The sequence below is a fragment of the Micromys minutus genome (assembly GCF_963924665.1).
Source record: "Micromys minutus genome assembly, chromosome: 9".
NCBI classification, from domain to species: Eukaryota; Metazoa; Chordata; class Mammalia; order Rodentia; family Muridae; genus Micromys; species Micromys minutus.
Window position 1 is genome coordinate 51,153,211 of NC_137978.1, and position 20,390 is coordinate 51,173,600.

Sequence of the window (20,390 nt, forward strand, 5' to 3'; positions counted from 1 at the left end):
CCTAAAGCCCTGTGGCCCAGCTCATCTCTTCCAAGTTACTGCCTCTGAACTCTCTTAGGGTACAAGCCCTAGGCCCTCCCCAGGTCGGGTCTCATGTCCCACTTGCCCTCTACCCACCACCTTGATCACCCAACTAGTTAGGTGTCCTCTTCCTAGCTGCCAGACTCCTTATCTTCCCTACTCTGGGGTGGTGTCACTGGGAAGGAACTTGAGGACAATGGGTTTGTTCTCTGGTTGGTCACCCAGGTGCAGCACGGGGTATCCATGAGGCGAGGGTCAAACGCTTGGCTTCCATGGTGACTTCCGAAGGATCTGAGAGCAGGATTGGGGGATGCCAGAGCTGATGATTAAGCTGCTCACAGGATCCTCCTCTATCTGCTGGGCTCTCCACCTTTCCAAAGAAGCCAGAGACTCAAGTCTTCCAGAGATGTCTAGCGTGTCTTGAGAATTAGTGGAGCTGTCCCTCAAACTTCCCAACCCCCTGCCTCGGCTACTGTAGGGAGCAAGCAATTTTGTCCCCCTGAAATCTACCTATCAGAAGCCAGGGTTGCTACTCCAGCCTTCACTTTAGTCACCTGCTCCTCAGTGTTAGTATGCTAAGGGTGAGAACTTCATTTGTTGGTAAGAGGTAGCCTCTCAACCCAAACTACATTTCCCAGCACCCTTTGCACTCGGGGTAAGTCACGTGACAAGTTCCCACCAATGAACTGAGTGGAAGCTATGACTGCTCAGCTTGCAAAGCAGGGTGCTTACTGGCTCTATTAAGGAGATACTGCCCAAATAGAAGGGATATTCAGCACAGGTGGTGGTGCTGGTGGAAAGAGCTTGGGCCTATGCCTCTCGGCCAGGGTACCCATCTGTTGACATGGAAATAGAGTTACACTGTCTTAGGAAGAGGACTTGCCAGCCCATCTTCGTCCTTCTTGCCTAAGAACAAGGAGACTTGTGAGCTACTGGGTGCAGATTACAATCAGTGTGGTTGCTGGGGACGGAGGTGGGTCCACTGCCAAGATCCCTGGCTTAGATTGGGATGCATAACCCACGTGATCGTGATCAGCAGCCAGGGTCACAGTGTCCCATGCTGTGTATGAGCCAGGATCCTGCCCTCTGGAGCATGAGCACCAGAATGTCTTGGACAACATCCTGAAGAGGAAGAACTGACTGTATGTTCACTTTGGGGACTTCAGTGCCCTCGGCGTGCTAGGCTGGGGTCTCAAAGGGCTACAAGGCCTTACCCCAGTCTACAGGACTGAGACAGGTGTGGCTCCTGTGGTTCTGACTCAGCCATGCACCCCTCTCCCCTTAGCACACCCCAAGGCTCACTCAGCAGATGTGCCTGTCCCCTCTAGGATCCTGATTCCAATTCCCGCTCGGGAGTGGGGGGTTTCAGCCCTTCAGGAAGTGTGCTCTGTGATGCAGCTCTTAGCCAGTGAGGGAGGGGAGTTGGAGAGTAAACATTCCACTTCTTCCACGCCCTGAGGTGACTCTGAAGTGGACCTCTTGTACACCTGGTGGCCTCGTCACGCAACTAACTCCCTTTGTTCCTTCTTTTTGTGTTTCTTCTTTTTGTGTCTCCACTTCCTCCCAGTTTAATAATTCAGGTCCGCTTCAGGCCGACACACAAAGCCGTGGCTCACACACAGACCTTGTGGTAACCATGTTCTTAGTTATTAGCACGGGCGGACTGCAGGCAGTACTGGGGGATGTTTAAAAATGGCTTCCAAGGGGATGTAAGGAACTGCTCAATGCAGTCCAGAGAGACGGCAAAGACTGAAAAGGGGTTATGCTAACGTCCCGAGGCTCTGGGTCACACAGTTCATGTGGAGCGCCATCCTGGACAGAATGCATACGACTGAATTTTCCAGCCCAGCATCTGCTTAGCTGTGCTTCCCATTTTGCCTGGACTGCTAGGAAGCTCAGAGAAAAGAAAATTGCTCACTGTCCTCTCAGATCCGAAGGGGGTCCACGGTGACTACTCAATCTTAGCTCCTGTTTAACTGGTGCGAAGCCCTGGCTCCTGTTTAACGGGTGAGAATTGTGAGGCACTGGCCGGGACTGGGCGGGCAGGAATTTGGAAATGTATTATAAACAAATAAAAGATGTCATTAAGCACAGGAACGTTGGCACCGAGAGGATTTGGATTCAAGTCTCTGTCCTCAACGTGGGAGACCTTGACAATCATATGGCCTCCCACACTGTGGGTGTCCACATTCATAAAGTGGGAGATGGGAAAGACTTCCTCAAAGAGGAAGCTGATTACAGGCCAAGAGTTACTGGCTATAGGCAGGGCCAGCGTTCACTCTCACAAGCAAAGGGACCTGAGGCGAGAGAAACAAATTTGGGGGGCTCTGTACCCCACTGTCTGTAGCAATTGCAGAAGTTGACATTATTTGCTAGGCAGCTAGAGGTGCTGCAAGCGAGCATACTCTGTGTGTGTGTGTGTGTGTGCGCGCGCGCGCGCGCGCGCGTGCGCGCTCGAGAAAGTGTGGGAGGTGGCAGGAGGTGACACCCTTGTGGAACAAGCTTTTTCCTCCTATCTTCCATGAGTTCTGGGGACCAAACTTGAGTTGTTAATGCTTGCACAGTGACCAGTGCCTCGACAGGCCGAGCCTTCTTACCAGCCACTGCCAGGCAGCTACTGAGCCTTTGTACACATTTGCTGATGAAGGCAGGAGTGAGCAGCTACTGCATCCTGTGCAGTGTATTTTCTGAGTGTCATGTTATGAAGGTTCCCCAGGTCACGGAAGTCCTCTCTGCTGTGGGTTTAGGGACAAAGGACTCTCTCCCTTTTTAATCCTCACCGACACAAGAGTGGATTGTCTCCCATCACCACAGGCAGCACACCATGGGTCCAGCCATTGCAGCTGGCTAGCAGTGAAGCCCCCTTGTCTGGCAGGAGCCCCAGCGTCTCTGCAGGCATGCCCTCACCCTGTGTCCAGTTCTTTCCCCAGCAATGGGCCTATTTTGGTCTCTTTCCTACTGACCACAAAGACTCAGCTCTGGCCTCAGAAATATTTGGGACGTTTTATTTAAATGTCTTGTGTTCCCTTTAACCAACACCAAAAAGAGAAATTAAAAAAAAAATTTTTTTTCTTTTTTCTTTTTTTTTTTCCCCTTGCTATTCCAAACAGGAGAGCCGCTTCAGTGAAGGGTTGGCTAGTCTCTGGAGCTGGGTGGGGAGTGTGTGCGTCCTGTCTAGCTGGGCTGCTCTTCCCAGCCTGGCCACCCTGGACAGACAGCCAACCCGGAGGTGGTTTCCTGGGAGTCTCATCCTGAGCAGACCTGGTCTTCCCTCCAGGGAGGGTTGGGCTGAGGGACTGGCCGTGACTATGGGGCCCAGTGTTCCAGAGGGAAGGGATGGGAGAGAGAAGGTCAGATCTGGAATGTTCCATGGAGGTTGCAGGGTCTGAAGAATATATTTGGTAGAAAAATAAGGTGCTTTGTGAGTCTGTGCAGTTTGTGTTCTGTCTGCCCAAGAGAGAAACCTGCCCTTCCTGGCCAAAGAGCAGTAACTAGGGAATAAAGGCAGAGCCAGGAGTCTGGCCCATGGGGGATTCCGGATGGAAGCGAGGCAGGTAGCAAACTTCTGTTCCTGCTGGAGGTTGCCTGGGCCTCTCTCCCTCGAGTGTGGGCTGCCAGGTGGTGGGCCACAACGGAAGGGTGTCTGGCTGTCCATTGTGGGCTCATGGGACCTGGGCTCTCAGAACAAGGTGCGCAGGGGGAACAGAGCCAGTGGAAGCAGCAGGGACCCTGGGGAGGGGCTGCTCGCAGAGCTGGCCCAGGCACAGTGGTCAAGGTTGGCCCCAATGCAGGAGGCGTAGGCCATCACGTGGGGGATGTAGTTTTGCTCATGGACGCCGTGAAGCAGGTGGGCCATAGGACCCTTAGCAAAGACCGCTACGTCTTCACCACCATGGGTCTCGTGCCGCAGGGGGACAGCAGACTGGGCCTGGTAGTTGTTGTGAGCTGTAGGTCAGAAATATCTTTTTAGTGCCTACCTGAACCTCAGTGCTGAGAGAAATGCCCCCTTTTCCTTACCCCCAGACTGGCTCGAAGGCCCTTTATACAGGAGAGGAAGCCAGGGCTCAGCAACCAGGGGAAGTCATTTTACAAGACACAACCGGCTTCAAACCAAGTCTGTCTCACCCAGGAGACCACACTATCAGCCTCTTACAGAGGATTCACCTAATAAAGCACATGTGGTACCTACACAGGCCAGGCACCAAGCTAGGCTCATCAGGCCCATGACATCAAGGGTAAAGTCCCCAAAAGGCAAAAGCCTTTCAATGGAGCAATCATGTGTCCAAGGTCAGAGTTACTAAATTACAGGAGAGAGCCCACACTAAGGTTCTGACTCAAATGTGGACTACACCGAGACCACATCAAGCCAGCCTTGAGGGATAGAGACCCTTTCCCCTCCCAGCCCTGGGCTCTGTGGTCTCACCATAATCCACCATGGAGACATTCTCCCGTTCACCATCCACCACCTTGTAACCGGGTCCATTGCCATATAGGATGGCTGTGAAGGGCTTCTTGTCCGTGTCGCTCACCATGGGAGCCAGACCTGCACAGGGAAGGGGCCCAAGGTCACAATGGAGAACTGGGCCAGCAGCCCCTAACCAAGCTCCTTGGGGTCGGTGGCTTGATATTTCTTGTTATCCTCCTTAGGAGCCAGAACTACCTCTATAAACTCGCCATACAAACTCCAGGTATTTTCACCCCTCCAATGATCTCTTCTCTCCCATGCATCTACACTTCCTCTCTCTCTCTCCCTTGTTCCCTTTGGTACCCTACTCTGCATGCCCACCCATCACCCAGGTGTCCAGCGCTCTTGGGTTCCCCCACCCCCACCAGTCTTAGCTGTCTTCCTCATGGGATCCCAGCAGGCGCTGTTTTACCGCCTTTCCCATCCCAGGGACAGGTCCACTCACCAAAGATGGAGTTGCCCCGGGGGGTGTATCCACCAAACGTGAAAACATGGGAATGATCAGCCGTAACCACAGTCAACGTGTCTTTCTGAGAAGTCATGGTGCCTGCCTTCCCGATAGCCTGGTCCATCTCCACTGCCTCATGCAGCGCCTGCTTGGCCTTACCCTCATGGTGCCCATGGTCAATCCTGCCTCCTAGGGACATCAAGACAAAGGCCTCCCATAAGGCGACAGGAGAGGCAGCTGTGCCTGCCCTCACAGGCCCCAGGACACAGTTGTCAGATTAACGTCTCCTTGATAGGGGATGACAGCAACCTTCACCAGGGACTCCTTGTGCCAGGCCCACCTCAGGCATCTCGTGGCCTTCAGAGGGTGAGCAAGGAGAATGTGAGAGGCAGGGCATGTGGGGAAAGCAGAGCCACAGAGAAGGGAGAACCACAAGACCTGAGCATCTGCTCCTAGCTCAGCATCCTTAGCTGTTTTAAGGGGTGGCTGAAACCTTCAGCTGAAGGAAAGAGGGGGAAGGGTGGGGGAGCATGCCTAAGTCCCTAAGTGTGCTTGGCGTGACAAAGAGGCATTGTGTTTGATTGCACTACAACCCTGGGCAGTAGGGGTGTCTTGGAGCGACTGAGGAAGTGTGGGGGCATGGCATTCCTATGGGAGTGCTGGAAAGGGGCTCAGATCAAACCCATTCCAAAGCTCACAGTTTTGTTTCGCCCATGTACATATCTCTATAAGCAGAAAGCATGGGGACTTCACCCTGGCACAAACCCTCCAGTGCCTGGGCAGTGTCATAGTGGCCTTCCAGAAAGGCCAGTGGAAGGTTTCATCCCATAATGCACATGTAGGCCTTAGCTTTCTGCAGGACACCACCTAGTGGTCACTCCAGGTCCTGAGGGTCGTGAGCTGGGGTGCCAGGCGGTGCTCTCTCTCCACTAACTTCATTCACCCTCACTGCCGGCCTGGCCGGTGGGTTGGCAGGGCGGGCAGGCTGGCCTTTCCTTTGTTGTGGTTGTGAGAGCAGCTGGCCTGGCAGGCTGGCCTGGCCCTGTTCACAAAGGGGACCACTCCCAGGGGACCCGTGTTCACCACCACTGGTTCCTGGCGCTTCCTCAGATCAGAGGCCTGCTTGGGGCCAGGCCGAGACCGCTGTGCTGGTGGGAACCCCAGGGCTTGGCAAGAAGGCAGCCTAACTGGGCAGGCCGCCACTGGCCTCTGGAGGGTGGAGGGGCCCAGGCTGGTAAGAGTATATCGGGGTTGTGTGTGTGTGTGTGTGTGTGTGTGTGCGCGCGCGTGCGCGCGCGCGCGCGCATGCGTGCAGACATGCCCATGTGTCTTCATGGGGTGAGATTATGCTTATCTCAGCAGGGCCACCCAAAGGACCACAGAAGGAAAGGGCTGTAGAAATTCTGGAAGATTCTGGAAACTCTGTTACCTCCTATTGTTGCTTTGGCTACTATGTAATTACAATGGTAGCAATGGAAACACTGACTGAAAAAAAAAGTTCACTCTGCTCCCCCAGGGCTCATGTAGCTGCTGGCTACTGTGTGCTATGTCCATGGCTCCACATGGGTATGTGCCTAGTGTCCTTTCTCAACCACTTTCCCTTTTGCTTATTTAGTTTTAAGCGATTTTATTACTTGTTTATTGTTTTATTACTTGTTTATTGTTTTGTTGTTTTGAGACAGGATTTCTCTGTTGTAGCCTTGGTTGTCCGGGAACCCACTCTGTAGGCTGGCCTCAGATTCAGATATCTGCCTCCCGAATGCCGGGATCGAAGGCTTGCGCCACCGCTGCCTGGCTTAGTTTTAATCTTCTCTTTGTTTCTGTCTGCCTTTTTCTCTGTGTCCCTCTCTTTCTGCTCCCCCCCCCCCGTCTCTGTGCGAGTATGTGTATGTTACAGGTGCCTGCAAATGTCTGATACCCTAGATCAGATTTTTGGCCAGGAATTTATGCCCAGAAGTTTTACCACGATTTTTTACCATGCTTCTGTGCCCAGATAATTTGGGTAACCTTTATTCTAGGCTCTTGTGCCTGTGTAGTTAGAGGTGGTTGGAAGCTGAACTTGGGTCTTTTGCAAGGGTTGGGTCTTAACTGCTGAGCCACGTCCCCAACTCCTCCCCACCTCCGTTTTTTTTTTGAGACAGGGTCTCTCACTGAACCTGCTGGTTATGAAGTCAGCTAGGCTGGGTGGCCATTAAGCCTCAGGGACCCAACTGGTTCCAACCTGTCAGTGCCGGATTACACCATGCCTCACATTTTCACAGAGGTTCTGGGATCTGAACTCAGGTCCTCATGCTTGGGTGGCAGCCACCTCCCTCAATCCTTAGCCCTTGCTTTATACTTCTGTGCATGATGGGGCTGAGTCACCGCTCTAGGCAGGGGACAATTTTTGACCTCGTTTTACAAAAGTACTTAGTGAAGGTCCCACAGCCATGGATGGCAGCATGTGGTCAAGAACCCAATGTCACCTCCCTGGCCCCTGACAGCACAGAGCACGCGGAGCTGTTTTTGCATAGGTGACTCCAACAGAGTGGATGGCCCTCCACAGCCAGGCCGGAAAGACTTCTCAAAACAAGATGGCTTCTCCTCTGCCAGGAAGCCCTCTCAGATTGGGCTGGCAGTCTCCTCCTCCTCTGAATTCCCACTGCCTGTTGGGAGCATCCCCCACATCCACTCTTCACCCTGAAATTGGCAGTTCTCTTTGAAAGCTGTACCATTCCATCGTCTAACCCATGTCATGTTTCTGGGAGGATTGTCTCCGTCACTCCCTACCTTCCACTAGCAAGAAGAAGCCTTTGGGATTCTTTGTCAGGATCCGGAGGGCCACCTCCACCATCTCGGAGAGCGAAGGGTCAGTCAGGTTGTTTCGATTCAACTCATACTGCATGTCCCCGGGCTCAAAGAGACCTGTGGATATGGCAAGGTCGTGGGTGCCAAGAACCTTGAGCCTGCTGTGAGGACCCCACGGAACCCAGGGTGTCACAGATACAAAACCTCCTGCATTCAACCTAGAGTAAATATAGAGGGGCCTTACCTGGGAGGTTCTGCGGATCCAGAAATGGATTCATAGTTTTTATTCCCCTCACAGCCTACCTCAATAGGGGCGTGGGGCCTACAGCCCCACTGCCACCACCAGAGGTACGGGGTCTACAGCTCACCTCACCAGCAGCATGGGGTCTACCGAACATCTTTTCCAGGGGCATGGGGCCCACAGCCCACCCCACCAGGGGCACGGGGCCAAAATCCATCCCACTAAGGGTAAGAGGTCTACAACTCACCCTACCAGAGACACGGGGTCTACAGCCCACCTCAGCAAGGGTGCAGGAGCCTAGAGCTCACCTCATTAGGAGCATGGGGCTTACAGGCCACCTCACCAGGGCCACAGGGGCCTAGAGCCTACTTCACCAGGGCACAGGGTGTGGGTGCCTATGGCCCAACTCTCAGAGGAGGAGGAAAAACAGGAGGTGTTGGTGGTGGTAAAGGAAGAGGAGGAAGGGGAGGAGGCGGAGGAGGCGGTGGAGGCTCCAAGGGGCCCAACAAATTGCTGTTTTCAGCAGATGAAAGGGCAGATCTGTGCCTCAAACCCAAGAGGCCGCAGCACCATGTCTCTGAGGCAGCGGACTCTGGACTGGACTTAGTCCGGGCAACATAAGCAAGTGCACATTTACAGGTGAGGCCTGAGGGCACAGTGGCCTGTGCAGTGAAGCGGCAGAAACATAGGGGTCATTGTCTCTTCTCTCACTGCCCTCAGTTTACCCCCATGAGAGCCATCCCTTATCGCCATGCAAGGTCACCAAGCAGCAGTTCCAGGGAGCCCAGCGCACCCCTGTGCTAACCCCTGTGCTACACCACCTCAAAACAGCAAGAGCTGACCTCCAAGACCGTGTGCACCACCAGACTCTGGAGTGCCCACCCCTTTTGCTGGCCCCTACTCTCTAGGGAACAAGGGTTGCTCCAAGGACCAGCAGAAGCAGCCTGGCTGGTTTTGCCCTGGTGTACTGTGCGATCTCCCTTCTCCAAACGTGGTTTTTTTTTTTTTTTTTTTTAAGAACATCGGGGGCTCATCTCCCGCAACAGCTCAACTCCCACAAACCAAACCTTCTCTACTTACCTAAGAGGTAGTCCACCCTGGAGGGATCAAGGGCCAGCAGTTCAGTGCGGTTCCAGACATAGTGGGAGTGCTGGGGGTGGGGTGGGAGGGGCTGAGTCAGCACAGGCCTGGAAGGCGGGGCTAAAGCCCCAGCCTGCCTCAGATGTAGGTGGTCCAGTTCCCCTGCATCTTTTAGCATCCTGCCCTGAGCACCTACCATCTGTGTACTCATTTTATGACAGATATGCAGAGATTTAGATACAACCCAGGTATATGTGGATCCGGGGGACTGGATCAAGGAGAGCCTCCTTTTGGAGGAGCAGAAGGCCAAGTAGGAACCAATCCATCTGAGATCAGGAAATTGCTTTCCCCACAAAGGTGTCAGAGGGTAGGTCACACAGAGCTTGGATGAGGGAATGAGTAGTGTTTGGGGCTCTCTGGAGAGCCAGGAAGGAGTGAAGTTCATTGGCTGTACCTTGGGAATTCCATCTAGGAGCGGAGATAAAGGAGGCACTGCCTCCCCCAGAAGATAGAATAAGACGGCCTGGATTGTGGGCCCAACATTGTGGGGGATTTGCTGTGTGTCTTCAAGACAGTTCTTGCCTTCTCTGGGCAGTAGTGTTAGAGGTGTTTTTTTTTTTTTTTTTTTTTTTTTTTGTTTGTTTGTTTTGGGCTTTTTTTTGTTTTGTTTTTTCCCAATTCTCTAGGTTGCTCTGGGGGAGGGAGAGGAGGAAATGAAGAATCGAGCTTGGGTCCCTAGAGTTCTGCTGTGTCACCCAAAATGCACAGCAGTCTCTTAAGACTGTCCCCACTTCACAAATGAGGACATGGAGGCACACACACATCAGGATCATTGAGAACCACTTCTAGCCCCTCTATCGATGCCCAGAATCTGGGACCCAACAGTCACCCTACTGGGCAGGGCTCATAGCAGTAATACAGGCCCCTCCCCATGCTGGGAATTCATACAGAGTCCCCAGGCAAGAAAAATGGCTTGCCAGTCCTGACCGTGACAGCCGAGGCCACGAGGAGGATGTCTCTCTGCCTATCCAAGCTGCCCCAGGAGGAAAAAGAGAACAGAGTCCCTCACCCCCCACAACCCCTACACAGCCCTGAGGCTGTCCCCAGCCCTGTCCACCTTACTCTTAGCCCAGCCTCTCATGCCAAAGAGCCTCCCCGGGGACCTCCGTGGAACCCTGAGAAACCCAACCCCAGAGTGACATCAAAGTAGCTGCCAGGCTGCTCTCCACTGTCTTCAGGCCTGACCACAGTCATTTCCAGACTCAGCTGCCCGGCTGGCCCACAGCGGCAGATTTAAAGGGCCAGAGGCCTCTCAGAGGAACCAGAGCCTGGCATAACCCTGCTCCAAGCTCTTTCTCAGTCCACCGGTGCCCTGGCCCAGGGGATGTACTCTGAGGGCTCTACACCTCCGGCCTCAGCCAGCACACTTTTGCTGAGCCGTGTTTATCTGCTCAGCGCTGCCTGCCCATGCCCTCCCGTTTGCGCAAGGCTTCTGTGGTGCCCCCTCTGCATGCCTCCAGATCCCAACTTCCTTCCACCCAGGCACATGACATTCCCTGTGTTAGGGGCCCAGCCTGTCTGGAGTCCATCCATGTGACTCCCTGATGTTGTCACCATCCCCCTTGGTGCCTGTCCTACGGGGAGCAGGAGTGTCCTGTAGAGTAGAGCAAACAAAGGGACATCAGGACTCTCACTGGCAGAACACACGGATCAGGGACCCCATGGCTCATGTCCCCACAGCTGAGCCCACCGGCAGCCATTGGTTACCTTGTGTCTGGGTTTGAAGCTCTTCCAAATGTTGATGAGGTCCAGGCCATCCAACCGTGTGCCCCTGGCCTTCTCATCAAATTCATACTCCACATCTGTTCTGTTCTTCGGGTACATGTACTTCCGGCCGCCACCCATGATTACCTGAGGGATCAAGGAGCCATCACACCCAGGGTTCTAAGTTGTCCAGAAGCTCCAGGGGTCCCAGCTTGGAAAGCAGATACCAGAGTCTAGGTGGAGGTGAGGACAACTGCCTGGCCAGGTAAGGCCTGGGCCAGTGTTCCCTCGGCCTCTTTGTTCACGTTGGAGAGAGAAAATCGCTGACCGAGCAGGACTGTGGTTTGGGGCTTCTGGGTGGAATATTAGTATTTCTGAATAGTTAGCATCCCCTACCCCGCAGGAAAGCCTATTGGCTGTGCGTCCGGCCCTGAGCCAGCAAGGCAGAGTAACTCATTCAATCTCCTAGCCAAGGTGCCAGGGAAGCGGTCTGCATGTTCTCGATATGGACATAGAGAAGTGATTTCTTACCCCTCAGCCATACAGTGGTGCATGGCTCCAGTAAGATTCAAACCCAGAACCCACTGTTTCTCTCCCAGAAGCCCCTGAGTGTTCTGCTGTATGCGTGAAGCCAAGGATGGAGCCTCCGGGAGTGTCTTCTCCCACAGTGAGAGGCCTCGGCCAGGGAGGTCTAGGGGCAGCCCAGCTGGGAACCAGCCCACTGCCTGGGCAAACACGGGCCGTCTCACGTCTGTGTAATCACTGCCAGGCTAATTTTATCCACTGTGGCTGGCATGCGAGGGTGGATGGATGGACGCGGGGTTGTTTGTTTTCCTAGGGAATCCATGTTTGAAGTCCTAACTATTTTTAAAGCAGGGGCCAAGAACATAACAGCCGCAGCCCATGCATGGTGACCACCATACTGTGTCCTTCTGTCACCGTGGGCACCAGCCCATCTCGCTGCCCCTGGCTGACACCTGAGATCCGCCATCTCCAGATGGGGCAACATTCTCTCTCTGTTTAATTTCTCATGGCAAAACTAGGGTTCTAGGGGATAAGGTGAATGTGGGAAAGGTACCCAGGGTCAGCCATGGGTACCCAGGAAGGAAGGCCAAGGACACTGAAATAAAGAGCCGACTCTACTGCTTGTTAACCAAGGGCCTATATCTTTGACCTTATAGGACCTCAGTTTTCTAGTCTATGAAATGGGTATGACTACCCAGAGAAGAAGGGCAGTCAACCAGTATTGCTGGTGGTCCCTATGATGGAAGATGCCCCTCTAGAAGATAACAGTGAAGACGGACAGGAGGGGAGGGTCTTACTCCCATAATGTGGCAAGGAGCTTGGATGGTTCTGACTGGGTCTGGGAGAAAGGGCTCCAGGTCACTGGCGCCTTCTCCTGTTCCCACAGAACCTGACCCCTTGGCATTTTCAGAGTGGAACTGAAGCCCCCAATCTTCCTGCCGGGATCGCATGGTTCCCAGCCCAGTGGAGACTTCACACGGGCTCATTAAACTCCCAAATAACAGACTTGCTGTTTGCCTTTGGGGTTTGGGTTTCTCTCTCTCTCTCTCTCTCTCTCTCTCTCTCTCTTAAGCGGAACATATTTATTTTCAGAGCGAACACCAGGATTTTTGATTCATGGACGGTCTGGGGAGTTTTTGAGTAGTGGTGACAGGGGCAAATGGGACTGAGAGAGTAAGGGCAGAGGGGGCTTAGGAAGTCCCCTTTCTATTCCTTGGTTCATGCCCTCATGGCTCTAGGAGACCCCAGCCCCGTTCACTTCCTCCAAAGCCTTCCCCCTCCCCCCCCCCCCCGCAAAGTGCCTCCCCCTGCCTCAGCCGCTCTTATCCCAGCTGGTTACAGGGTTACCTCACCCCTCACACACCCCTCCTGTGCGCAGGACCAGTGTGGTCCACATGACCTCATCACAGCAGTTGTGGGCGGGGCACAGGGGTGGGAAGTGGAAGGGCGAAGGAGGGGGAGGGGGAGGGGGAGGGCTGCCAGAAGGGTGCTGTGTTCCAGGCGGCTCTTACCTAAGAGGAGTCAACAGGACCAGTGGCCCTGAAAGCCGTGCTGTCACCCCCTACTTGTCAAAGAGACCCATGAGGCATTGCGCAGAGAAAAGATCAGCCCTGGGTTGGAGCACTTTCTCTGAGCCCCACTGGGCCCATACTTCAGGGTTCTAAGTCGCGGCCAACCCTCATAATAGGCAAAGAGCACCTCAGAAATTCTCCCCAGGAGCTGAGGCCTGCATGTAAGAACCTGCTTGGGTGTTGAGGTCTGAGCACTAAGGACAGGTGGATTACAGATCACGCTGCCACTTGATAACCCCCCCAGGGCGAGGCTCCGTGCCAAACTCAACTGGGATTTTTTTTTTTACTTAGTCCTTCCACTGAACTGCTGCAGTAGGTCCAGTGGGCAGAAGGGTTGTTCAAGGGGAGGCTAAGAGAGGTTAAGTAACAGCCCAAGGTCACACAGCTGGCAAAAGGCAGAGCATGGGTAGGAAAGGTATAAGGTGCCCTGGCTGGTTTTTGGACACGTCAGCTCTGTGTACAAGCCTGGGCCACTCTGTGCAACTGTTAATACGCAGGGCCATACGGCAAATGAATATGTGGTGTCACTGAGTCCTGTGTGAGAGTGTCATTGCGTGCTGTGTGTGTGTCTGTGTCAGTGTATACTGTGTGTGTGGGTGCACCGTCAGGTTCTAGTTTATAGAATAATCTTTGGGCACTCCAGGCATGGCAGCCACATGAGAGTTCACCTCATAGCCCCACCGCAGAGAAACCTTACAGTGGCTGCCTGTCCCAACCACAAATCCCTTAATGGGTTGGGAGCTCTCCCAGGTGTGTGGGGTACCCAGGCCTTTCCCAGGCCATCCAGGGCCTGAGGCCCCCACCAGCACCTCCCTTTCCCCACCCCGTTGCATCCTGTGCCTGCTGGTCCACTCACGTCAATGTCCTTGATGTTGTGCATTAGCTGATACGCGATGTCCTTGCAACCCTGGCTCAGAGCCTCTGGTGGCATCTCATTATCCGAGTACCAGTCCCGATCGGCCGAGTGCGCGTAGGCTGCACTGGGTGTGGCGTGGTTCACCCGAGTGGTGGTCACGATGCCCACGGACTTCCCTGAAGTGTGGGACAGGAAAGGTTAGCACCCCTTGTAGATAAGGAAGTCCCTGTAGACTTACCCCTCCCTCCCTGACATTGATCGTCTCCCATCAGTTCCTCTGGATGTCTGGGCCTCAGTTTCCCTAGTTTACATGAAAGGTACCTTTCCTTGTACTCGGGGTGGTCTAGGGTCCCCTCTTCCTTCCATGACTTGTGAAGCCCATGCCTATAGGCTGTCCAAGGTGGCCCCAAAGGGATGTCAAATAGAGAGAAGGGCTCTGTCAACCTGCCTTCAAAGTCCCTGCCCGAGGCAGAAGGAAGGAGTGTGGGGGATTGGTTCTCATGCTTTAAATTAATCTGGCCCCCCAAATTGAGAATCTACGTGTCCAAATGCTGAAGGTCCTTGTCCCCAATTGTTTTTTGATCAGTCAACAAAGAGCCAACAGCCAATGGCTGGGCAGGTGGACTGGGGCGGGTCTTGAGGATTTGCACAGGCTAGGAACTGGAAGAGAGGAGGAGGAGGATTGCCAGGATTCGGAGGGAGACGGAACAGATTTAGAGCTGCAGAAGAAAATTCATCCAAGGGCTGGAGAGATGGCTCAGTGGTTAAGAGCACTGACTGCTTTTCCAGAGGTCCTGAGTTCAATTCCCAGCAACCACATGGTGGCTCACAACCATCTGTCATGAGATCTGATGTCCTTTTCTGGTGTGTCTGAAGACAGTGTACTCATATACATAAAATAAAAATAAAAAAACGAAAGAAAATTTATCCAAAATGTAGGTGGAAAGGAAAAGCCACGTATGAGAGGGGCTGCCCAGAAGGTAACAGGGCAGCAACGATAGATAAAACAGAGATTTAGAAGCTGCTGAGCCAGGAGTACCGGAGGGAAATGTGTGCTAGCCCGGTGGAGGATTAGAACTGCCCAGCCTTTGAGCTAGTCAAGGCATATTTAAAATTAACCGGTGCGTGCGAGCTCGCATGTGTGTGTGTGTGTGTGTGTGTGTATGTGTGTGTGTGTGTGTGGTCTTTCATTCGAGAATCTAGATAGATCTTGGGCAGGTCTACACCCGCAACTGGTTAGGAGCACAGAGCGGTTAACTACGTCTACAAAAGAGCATCACTCTGCAGGCTGGCCCTGGCTTGATCCTTTGACCTTCTCTCAAAACCGTGGATGGCTTCGTGTCACACACTCTGTGGTGAAGCGCACAGACCTAGGTGCTCCATGCAGACCCCTCAGTTCAGGAGGAGTCCCCTGGCTCCACCCAGCCATGCACGAATGAGGAGACTGCAATCCAGACAGTCACAGAATCTGCCTGCGATGGCTCACCAGCGTCCTTGGCCCAGCGCAGGATGGAAGTGACCTCATTTCCCTGAGTGGTGTTGCACCGCGTGCGCTCGGTGGCCGCGCTCACTCCCACGGTGCCCTCGTTGGCCTTTACACCACACAAGTAGGCAGTGGCAGTGCCCGCGCTGTCGGGGACCTGAGCGTTGGTGTTGTACGTCTGCAGTGGGAGCGAGAGTCAGGGGGTGAGCACCCACAGTGGCAACCCTTTCTCCATTTCCATCAAAGGAACGGGGGTCTGAGGGACACCACTGCCGATGGAGGGCCCCCAGAACCACAAGGTCACCTGACTGAGCTGTCTGCTTCCCAGGCCCTGGCAGAACTCAGGGTTTCTTTCCTAGTATCGGAACTATGAAACCAGCAAGGGCAAGCAGGTAGGTCCAGCAGGGAAAAGAACATATGTCCCTAAGGGGAAGGGATACTGGGAGGGGAGGGTGGACCTGAGCTTCCAACCTGGCTTCTGTGCTGCCCCTACTAACGGTCACCACTATGTCCAGACTTTCCAGGGAAATCCCATAGGCAGGTCTACCTCCCCGGTCCCCATGAGCCTGAGAGCTTACCCGAGGTCCAGAAACTACAGCCTCCCCCTAGAAGAAGCTGGAACCTGACTCTGGGAGCGTGCACTCAACAACCACAGCATGTAGGGTATTGAATGATTTACAGGGGGAATCTAACCCAGGAGGTGTGAATTGGGCCGATTTTCTTTACAGAAAACACAAGGGCAGGCATAAGCAGTTTATGGGGTTGGAGGTGGGGTCAGGTCCTTGGAGGAAGAGACAAAGACAAGACACAGCTGTCAGCTCAGGGAACAGCTGCTCCATGTGCCGTTACAACAGTCAGGCACGCCGGTTACACAGACACCAGCTGCCTGGGAAAGATTCACACTGTACTATATGCACTTTTTCCTCATCCATACGAGAGGTTCTACATGGATGAACTAAAAGCCTTCAGAAAGCTTGGGAATGGCTGCTTTTGTCATGGGACCCAGGAGGTCTGACAGCCTTGCAGTCCACCAGGTCAAGAGTGGATCTGGGACAGTACTTACCTTGGAGAGAGCCACAAAGGGGAACTTGTCCATCTCCAGCCGTGTCTCCTCCCCTGTGCTGTGGTGTAGCTGGCCCTTAAGGATGCGGGCAGCTGTCACTGTGGAGACGCCCATACCTGTGCGGGGACAGAGAACTCAGACTCTCGGGCCCTTTGGTCAGCTTTCCCAACTCCCCGAGCTCCTCCCTTCTGAGCTAAGATGGTCAAGGGCAGTGGGCAGCGGACAGAAGAACAGGAAATGTCACTGGACGGCCTCTTTGTCCTTTCATAGTCTCAGGGTGACAGGTTGGTCCCTTTCTCCTAATCTATCCCTCAGGATCCTCTTCCACAAGGTCCTTTCACCTGATACCAGGACTCACACTTTCCAGCCATCTGTTCGTTACCTCAGGCTCCAAAGCCCCCAGCCTCCCCCCCATTCTCAGCATCACTGCCCCCACCCCACCCCCCACCTCACCATCTCCAAGGAACATGATGACATTCTTGGCCACGTTAGTGTTGAGCTTTTGGAGTTTCAGGGCATTTTTCAAGGTCTCTTGGGCTTGCTGTCTCCAGTAACTGGGGTCTTTCTCCTTCTCTGCAGAGACAGAGGGTTATTTGGCAAGGCGGGGAATGGGCTACCCAGCCCCAGAATGACAGATATCTCAGCAGCTCATCGCTGGGGGCTGAGATGATCTAAACAGGGAGGATGGAGTAAAGGTTTGCCAAGAGGTTCCAGGCAAACCCTGTAAGCAAGCCTGAGGACACTGGCATCTCTATGTATTGCCACTCTAGGAAACCAAAGACCAGAGATGCCAAGTGACTCTCCCCAAGACACAAAGCATGAACAGACTCAGACTTGGGCAGAGTTAGATTTTCCTGAAAAACCCAAACTTGCCCTTCATCGGCAGTGGGCAGCCGTTACCAGCAAGCAGGCAGTAGGGAAATCTTTAACCTCTAGCAGTAGTCCCTAGAGGGATCCAGCATTATCAATGATAAACAGCTGGGTCAGCAGGCTAGGGCTTCCTGGTGAGAACCCTTTGGGTGGAGCTGGGAAACAAGCCTACCCCATTGGCTGAATGCATTACACAAGGCACCCTTGTTGGTACCTTAGCCTTGGTACCCTGGGCAAATCACTTCCCTGAGCCTCAGTTTCCTCACCTGTCAAATGGGTCTTTTTGAGGACTACACTAATTGAGGAAGTGACAGGATTCACAGAGAGGGCCCAAAGATGCCCTTTCATCTTTTTACTTCCCTGTATTCCAAGGAGATCGATAGGGTTTCATCTCCCTACTGGAGCTGGCGAAGGGTCTCTGCTGTTTCACAGGGCTTCTTCTCTGTGGTTCCTTGGCCCCAAGAGACCCTCCCACAGAACTGGAAGCCCAAGGTTGAAGGCTCCCTATGAATGCCTCCTTCAAAGACTTCAGCCAGGGTGAGGTAGAGACAGAGGTGAAGGGTCCAGTCCAAGGCGACAATGTATGTCTGTGGGCTGGTGATACAGTCACGCGTTCCAGCCTGTTCAGATCTGCACCTGCCCCTCAGGACAACGTGCTGAGAAGCCTCTGGGTCCAGGCATGAACCTCAGTCTATGTGCCAAGTGGGAGGGGGCGTCACTTCCTTCCAGCAGGAAGGGAAGAGCTGAAGACATTCAAACCACCAAGCAATGGCTACAACAGACAGCCTAGGGTGGAGGACCACATTCCACCACCTCAAGTCTTGGGCCTCCAAGGCCTCCAGCCCTCCTCTCATGCATCCTGCACCCCAAACACTTGCCTTCTGCCTTTACCCCTCCTCTATTTAGAAGTGTCTTCTGAAATCCCCAGTTTCAGTCCTCACAGGCCTGTGCCCTCAGGAGAAGCCTGGGCCTTGCTGTCCACCACTCGGGTAAGTTTTTTGTTTTAGTTTCTGGCCTAGATGAATGGGGGGGGGGGTGCTGGTGATGGAGATCATAAAGCCAAAATACCTAGATCCACTTGGTTCTTGAGACAGGGTCTCTCATTGGACCTGGAGCTCACTGACTTGGCTATGCTGAACAGGAAGCTTCAGGAATCCTCCAGTCTCACAGGCCTGGGATTACAAGAATATGCCCCTACAAACTAGCTTCTTCCAAACCCAGATCCTTACCAAGACCCTGGGTTGATGGTTTAAATCGCTGGTTCTGTAAACCTGGCTGGTTCTAACCTCTCCCTTGCACACACCAGAATGTCCTGGGTCACAGTGCATTTACTTGGGTTCCTCTTGGGGCTGAATAACTTCAGTACATTCTAACCACATGCCCATTACCTCCAGACTGACGCCAGTCTGCCCCATGCCCAGGATCTTTCTCAATACCCGCTCTGCCGCCATTCAAACTGGCCTCTGTTAGATAGGGAATTTGATGAAGAAAGGCTGAGTCAGTACCAAACCGACTTCCTTCCCAGAGATCTGGCAATATTAAGCAATGATGGTTTGGACAACTAGATACCAGGAGATCATTATTTCAGAGGAAAAACGGCAGGGACCAATGCCCAGGATGTGACATTATGTCCTAAGGTACTGATTAGTACCTATTGCATGAATCCACTCCCATGGTTCCAGAACATATTGAATGATGCTTGGCATCAGGATAGGGTTGTTGGGAAGGGCACTGAGAAGGTAGCCTGTCCTGTGTCTAGGAATGTCCCTCTGATCATGTCAGTGGTTTCACAAACACAAGTATGTATGTATATGTATGTGTGTGTGTGTGTGTGTGTATGTATGTATATATAGGTGTGTATGTATATATGTGTGTGTGTGTATGTATGTATATATATATAAGTATGTATGTATATATATATGTGTGTGTGTATATCCACATATACATATGTCCACACACATACACACACACACACACACACACACACACACATATATTCTGGACATCTAAGATTTGTGCTCTTTACTCTGAGTTATAATTTATTATAAAACCCAGACAATGTAACAACACAACATTCTCTGGAGGGTTGCTAGAACACAGCTAGTGAGATGTCTGGGGGTGGGGGGAAGGCAAAGGCACTTGCTGACAAGCCATCCGATCTGAATTTGATGTCTGGGACCTATAAAGCAGAGCCCGAGAACAGACCCATACATGATCTCCTCATGAGAACATGCAAGGAAAGGCACTTGTGCGCGTGCACACACACACACACACACAAACAAATGCACACACATACTAATCAACATTTATTGTAAGCAGCTAAAAGGAGAGTTGGAAACTGAACTGTTGGATATTTGTAGATACTTTTTCATCTGTTGCTTTAAAACAAACGATACGGTTGCTTTTTCTGCATGTGTGTATGTCTGGGTACCACATGTGTGCCTGGCAACCACAGAGCCCAGGAGGGGCTGTTGGATTCTCTGAGACTGGTGTTACAGGCAGTTGTGAGCTGTTGTATAGAGGCCATGTAGATGCTGGGGGTTGGGTCCTCTGGAAGAACAGCTGGTAACCCTAACCACTGAACCATCTTCCCAGTCCCATCTGTTTTTTTTTTTTTTTTTTTTTTTTCTTGTTTCTTTGTTTTATATTTCAGATGTTATCTATCCCTTTCCCACAATCCCACCTCACCTCCCCCACTTTCTTCCTTTTCTGTCTCTGGCTCATCTCTCACATCTGAGTGGACGGAGAGTGCTGAGAGGCAGGGACCCTGTCCAGATGAACCTGGATTCCCATGGACAGGCCTCACTGGACCCCAGAGGACGTGCTGGTCTGAGATTCTCACCACCATTGGAGCAAACAGTCTCCATATCTCCTGGTTGAAACAAGAGACCCCGTAAGGGGTTAAAAACGCAACACTCTGTGCCCTCTGACTTCAGTCAGATACTGAATCCGTCTCTGCACCCCCTCCGTGGCTCCAAAGAGGAGGGGCATTATCTCCACCAGACAGACAGAGAAACTGAGGCTCATGGAGGGAAAGACTGGACATTCAGCCACATGATGGCTGGAGCCAAGGAGGGCTCCCATTGCTGACGCAAGATACAGAGATGCCAGGCGAGATGAGCTGAGGAGACAGCTCAGGGCCAAAGTGTTCTCTGTACAAGCAAGACGGGCCGAGGTCAGGTCCTCAGCACTACGAACCTGTAACCCCAGTGCCGG

At 53.0% G+C, this 20,390-nt stretch overlaps 1 protein-coding gene across 3 annotated transcripts in view; it reads right to left on the bottom strand.

The window, feature by feature from the left end:
• Positions 1-2,998: 2,998 nt before the first annotated feature.
• ALPL (alkaline phosphatase, biomineralization associated) overlaps positions 2,999-20,390 on the bottom strand; it is a 51,997-nt gene continuing 34,605 nt past the window's right edge. For all 3 annotated transcript variants that reach the window (XM_080920751.1, XM_080920753.1, XM_080920752.1), the window contains exons 3-12: positions 16,758-16,877; positions 16,305-16,420; positions 15,245-15,419; positions 13,759-13,934; positions 10,810-10,953; positions 9,043-9,112; positions 7,704-7,838; positions 4,932-5,123; positions 4,445-4,564; positions 2,999-3,966 (exon numbers count right to left, since the gene is read on the bottom strand). In XM_080920751.1, the coding sequence (XP_080776877.1) occupies positions 3,701-3,966; positions 4,445-4,564; positions 4,932-5,123; positions 7,704-7,838; positions 9,043-9,112; positions 10,810-10,953; positions 13,759-13,934; positions 15,245-15,419; positions 16,305-16,420; positions 16,758-16,877 (1,514 nt within the window). In that variant the 3' untranslated portion in view covers positions 2,999-3,700. The remainder of the gene's footprint in view (positions 3,967-4,444; positions 4,565-4,931; positions 5,124-7,703; positions 7,839-9,042; positions 9,113-10,809; positions 10,954-13,758; positions 13,935-15,244; positions 15,420-16,304; positions 16,421-16,757; positions 16,878-20,390) is intronic.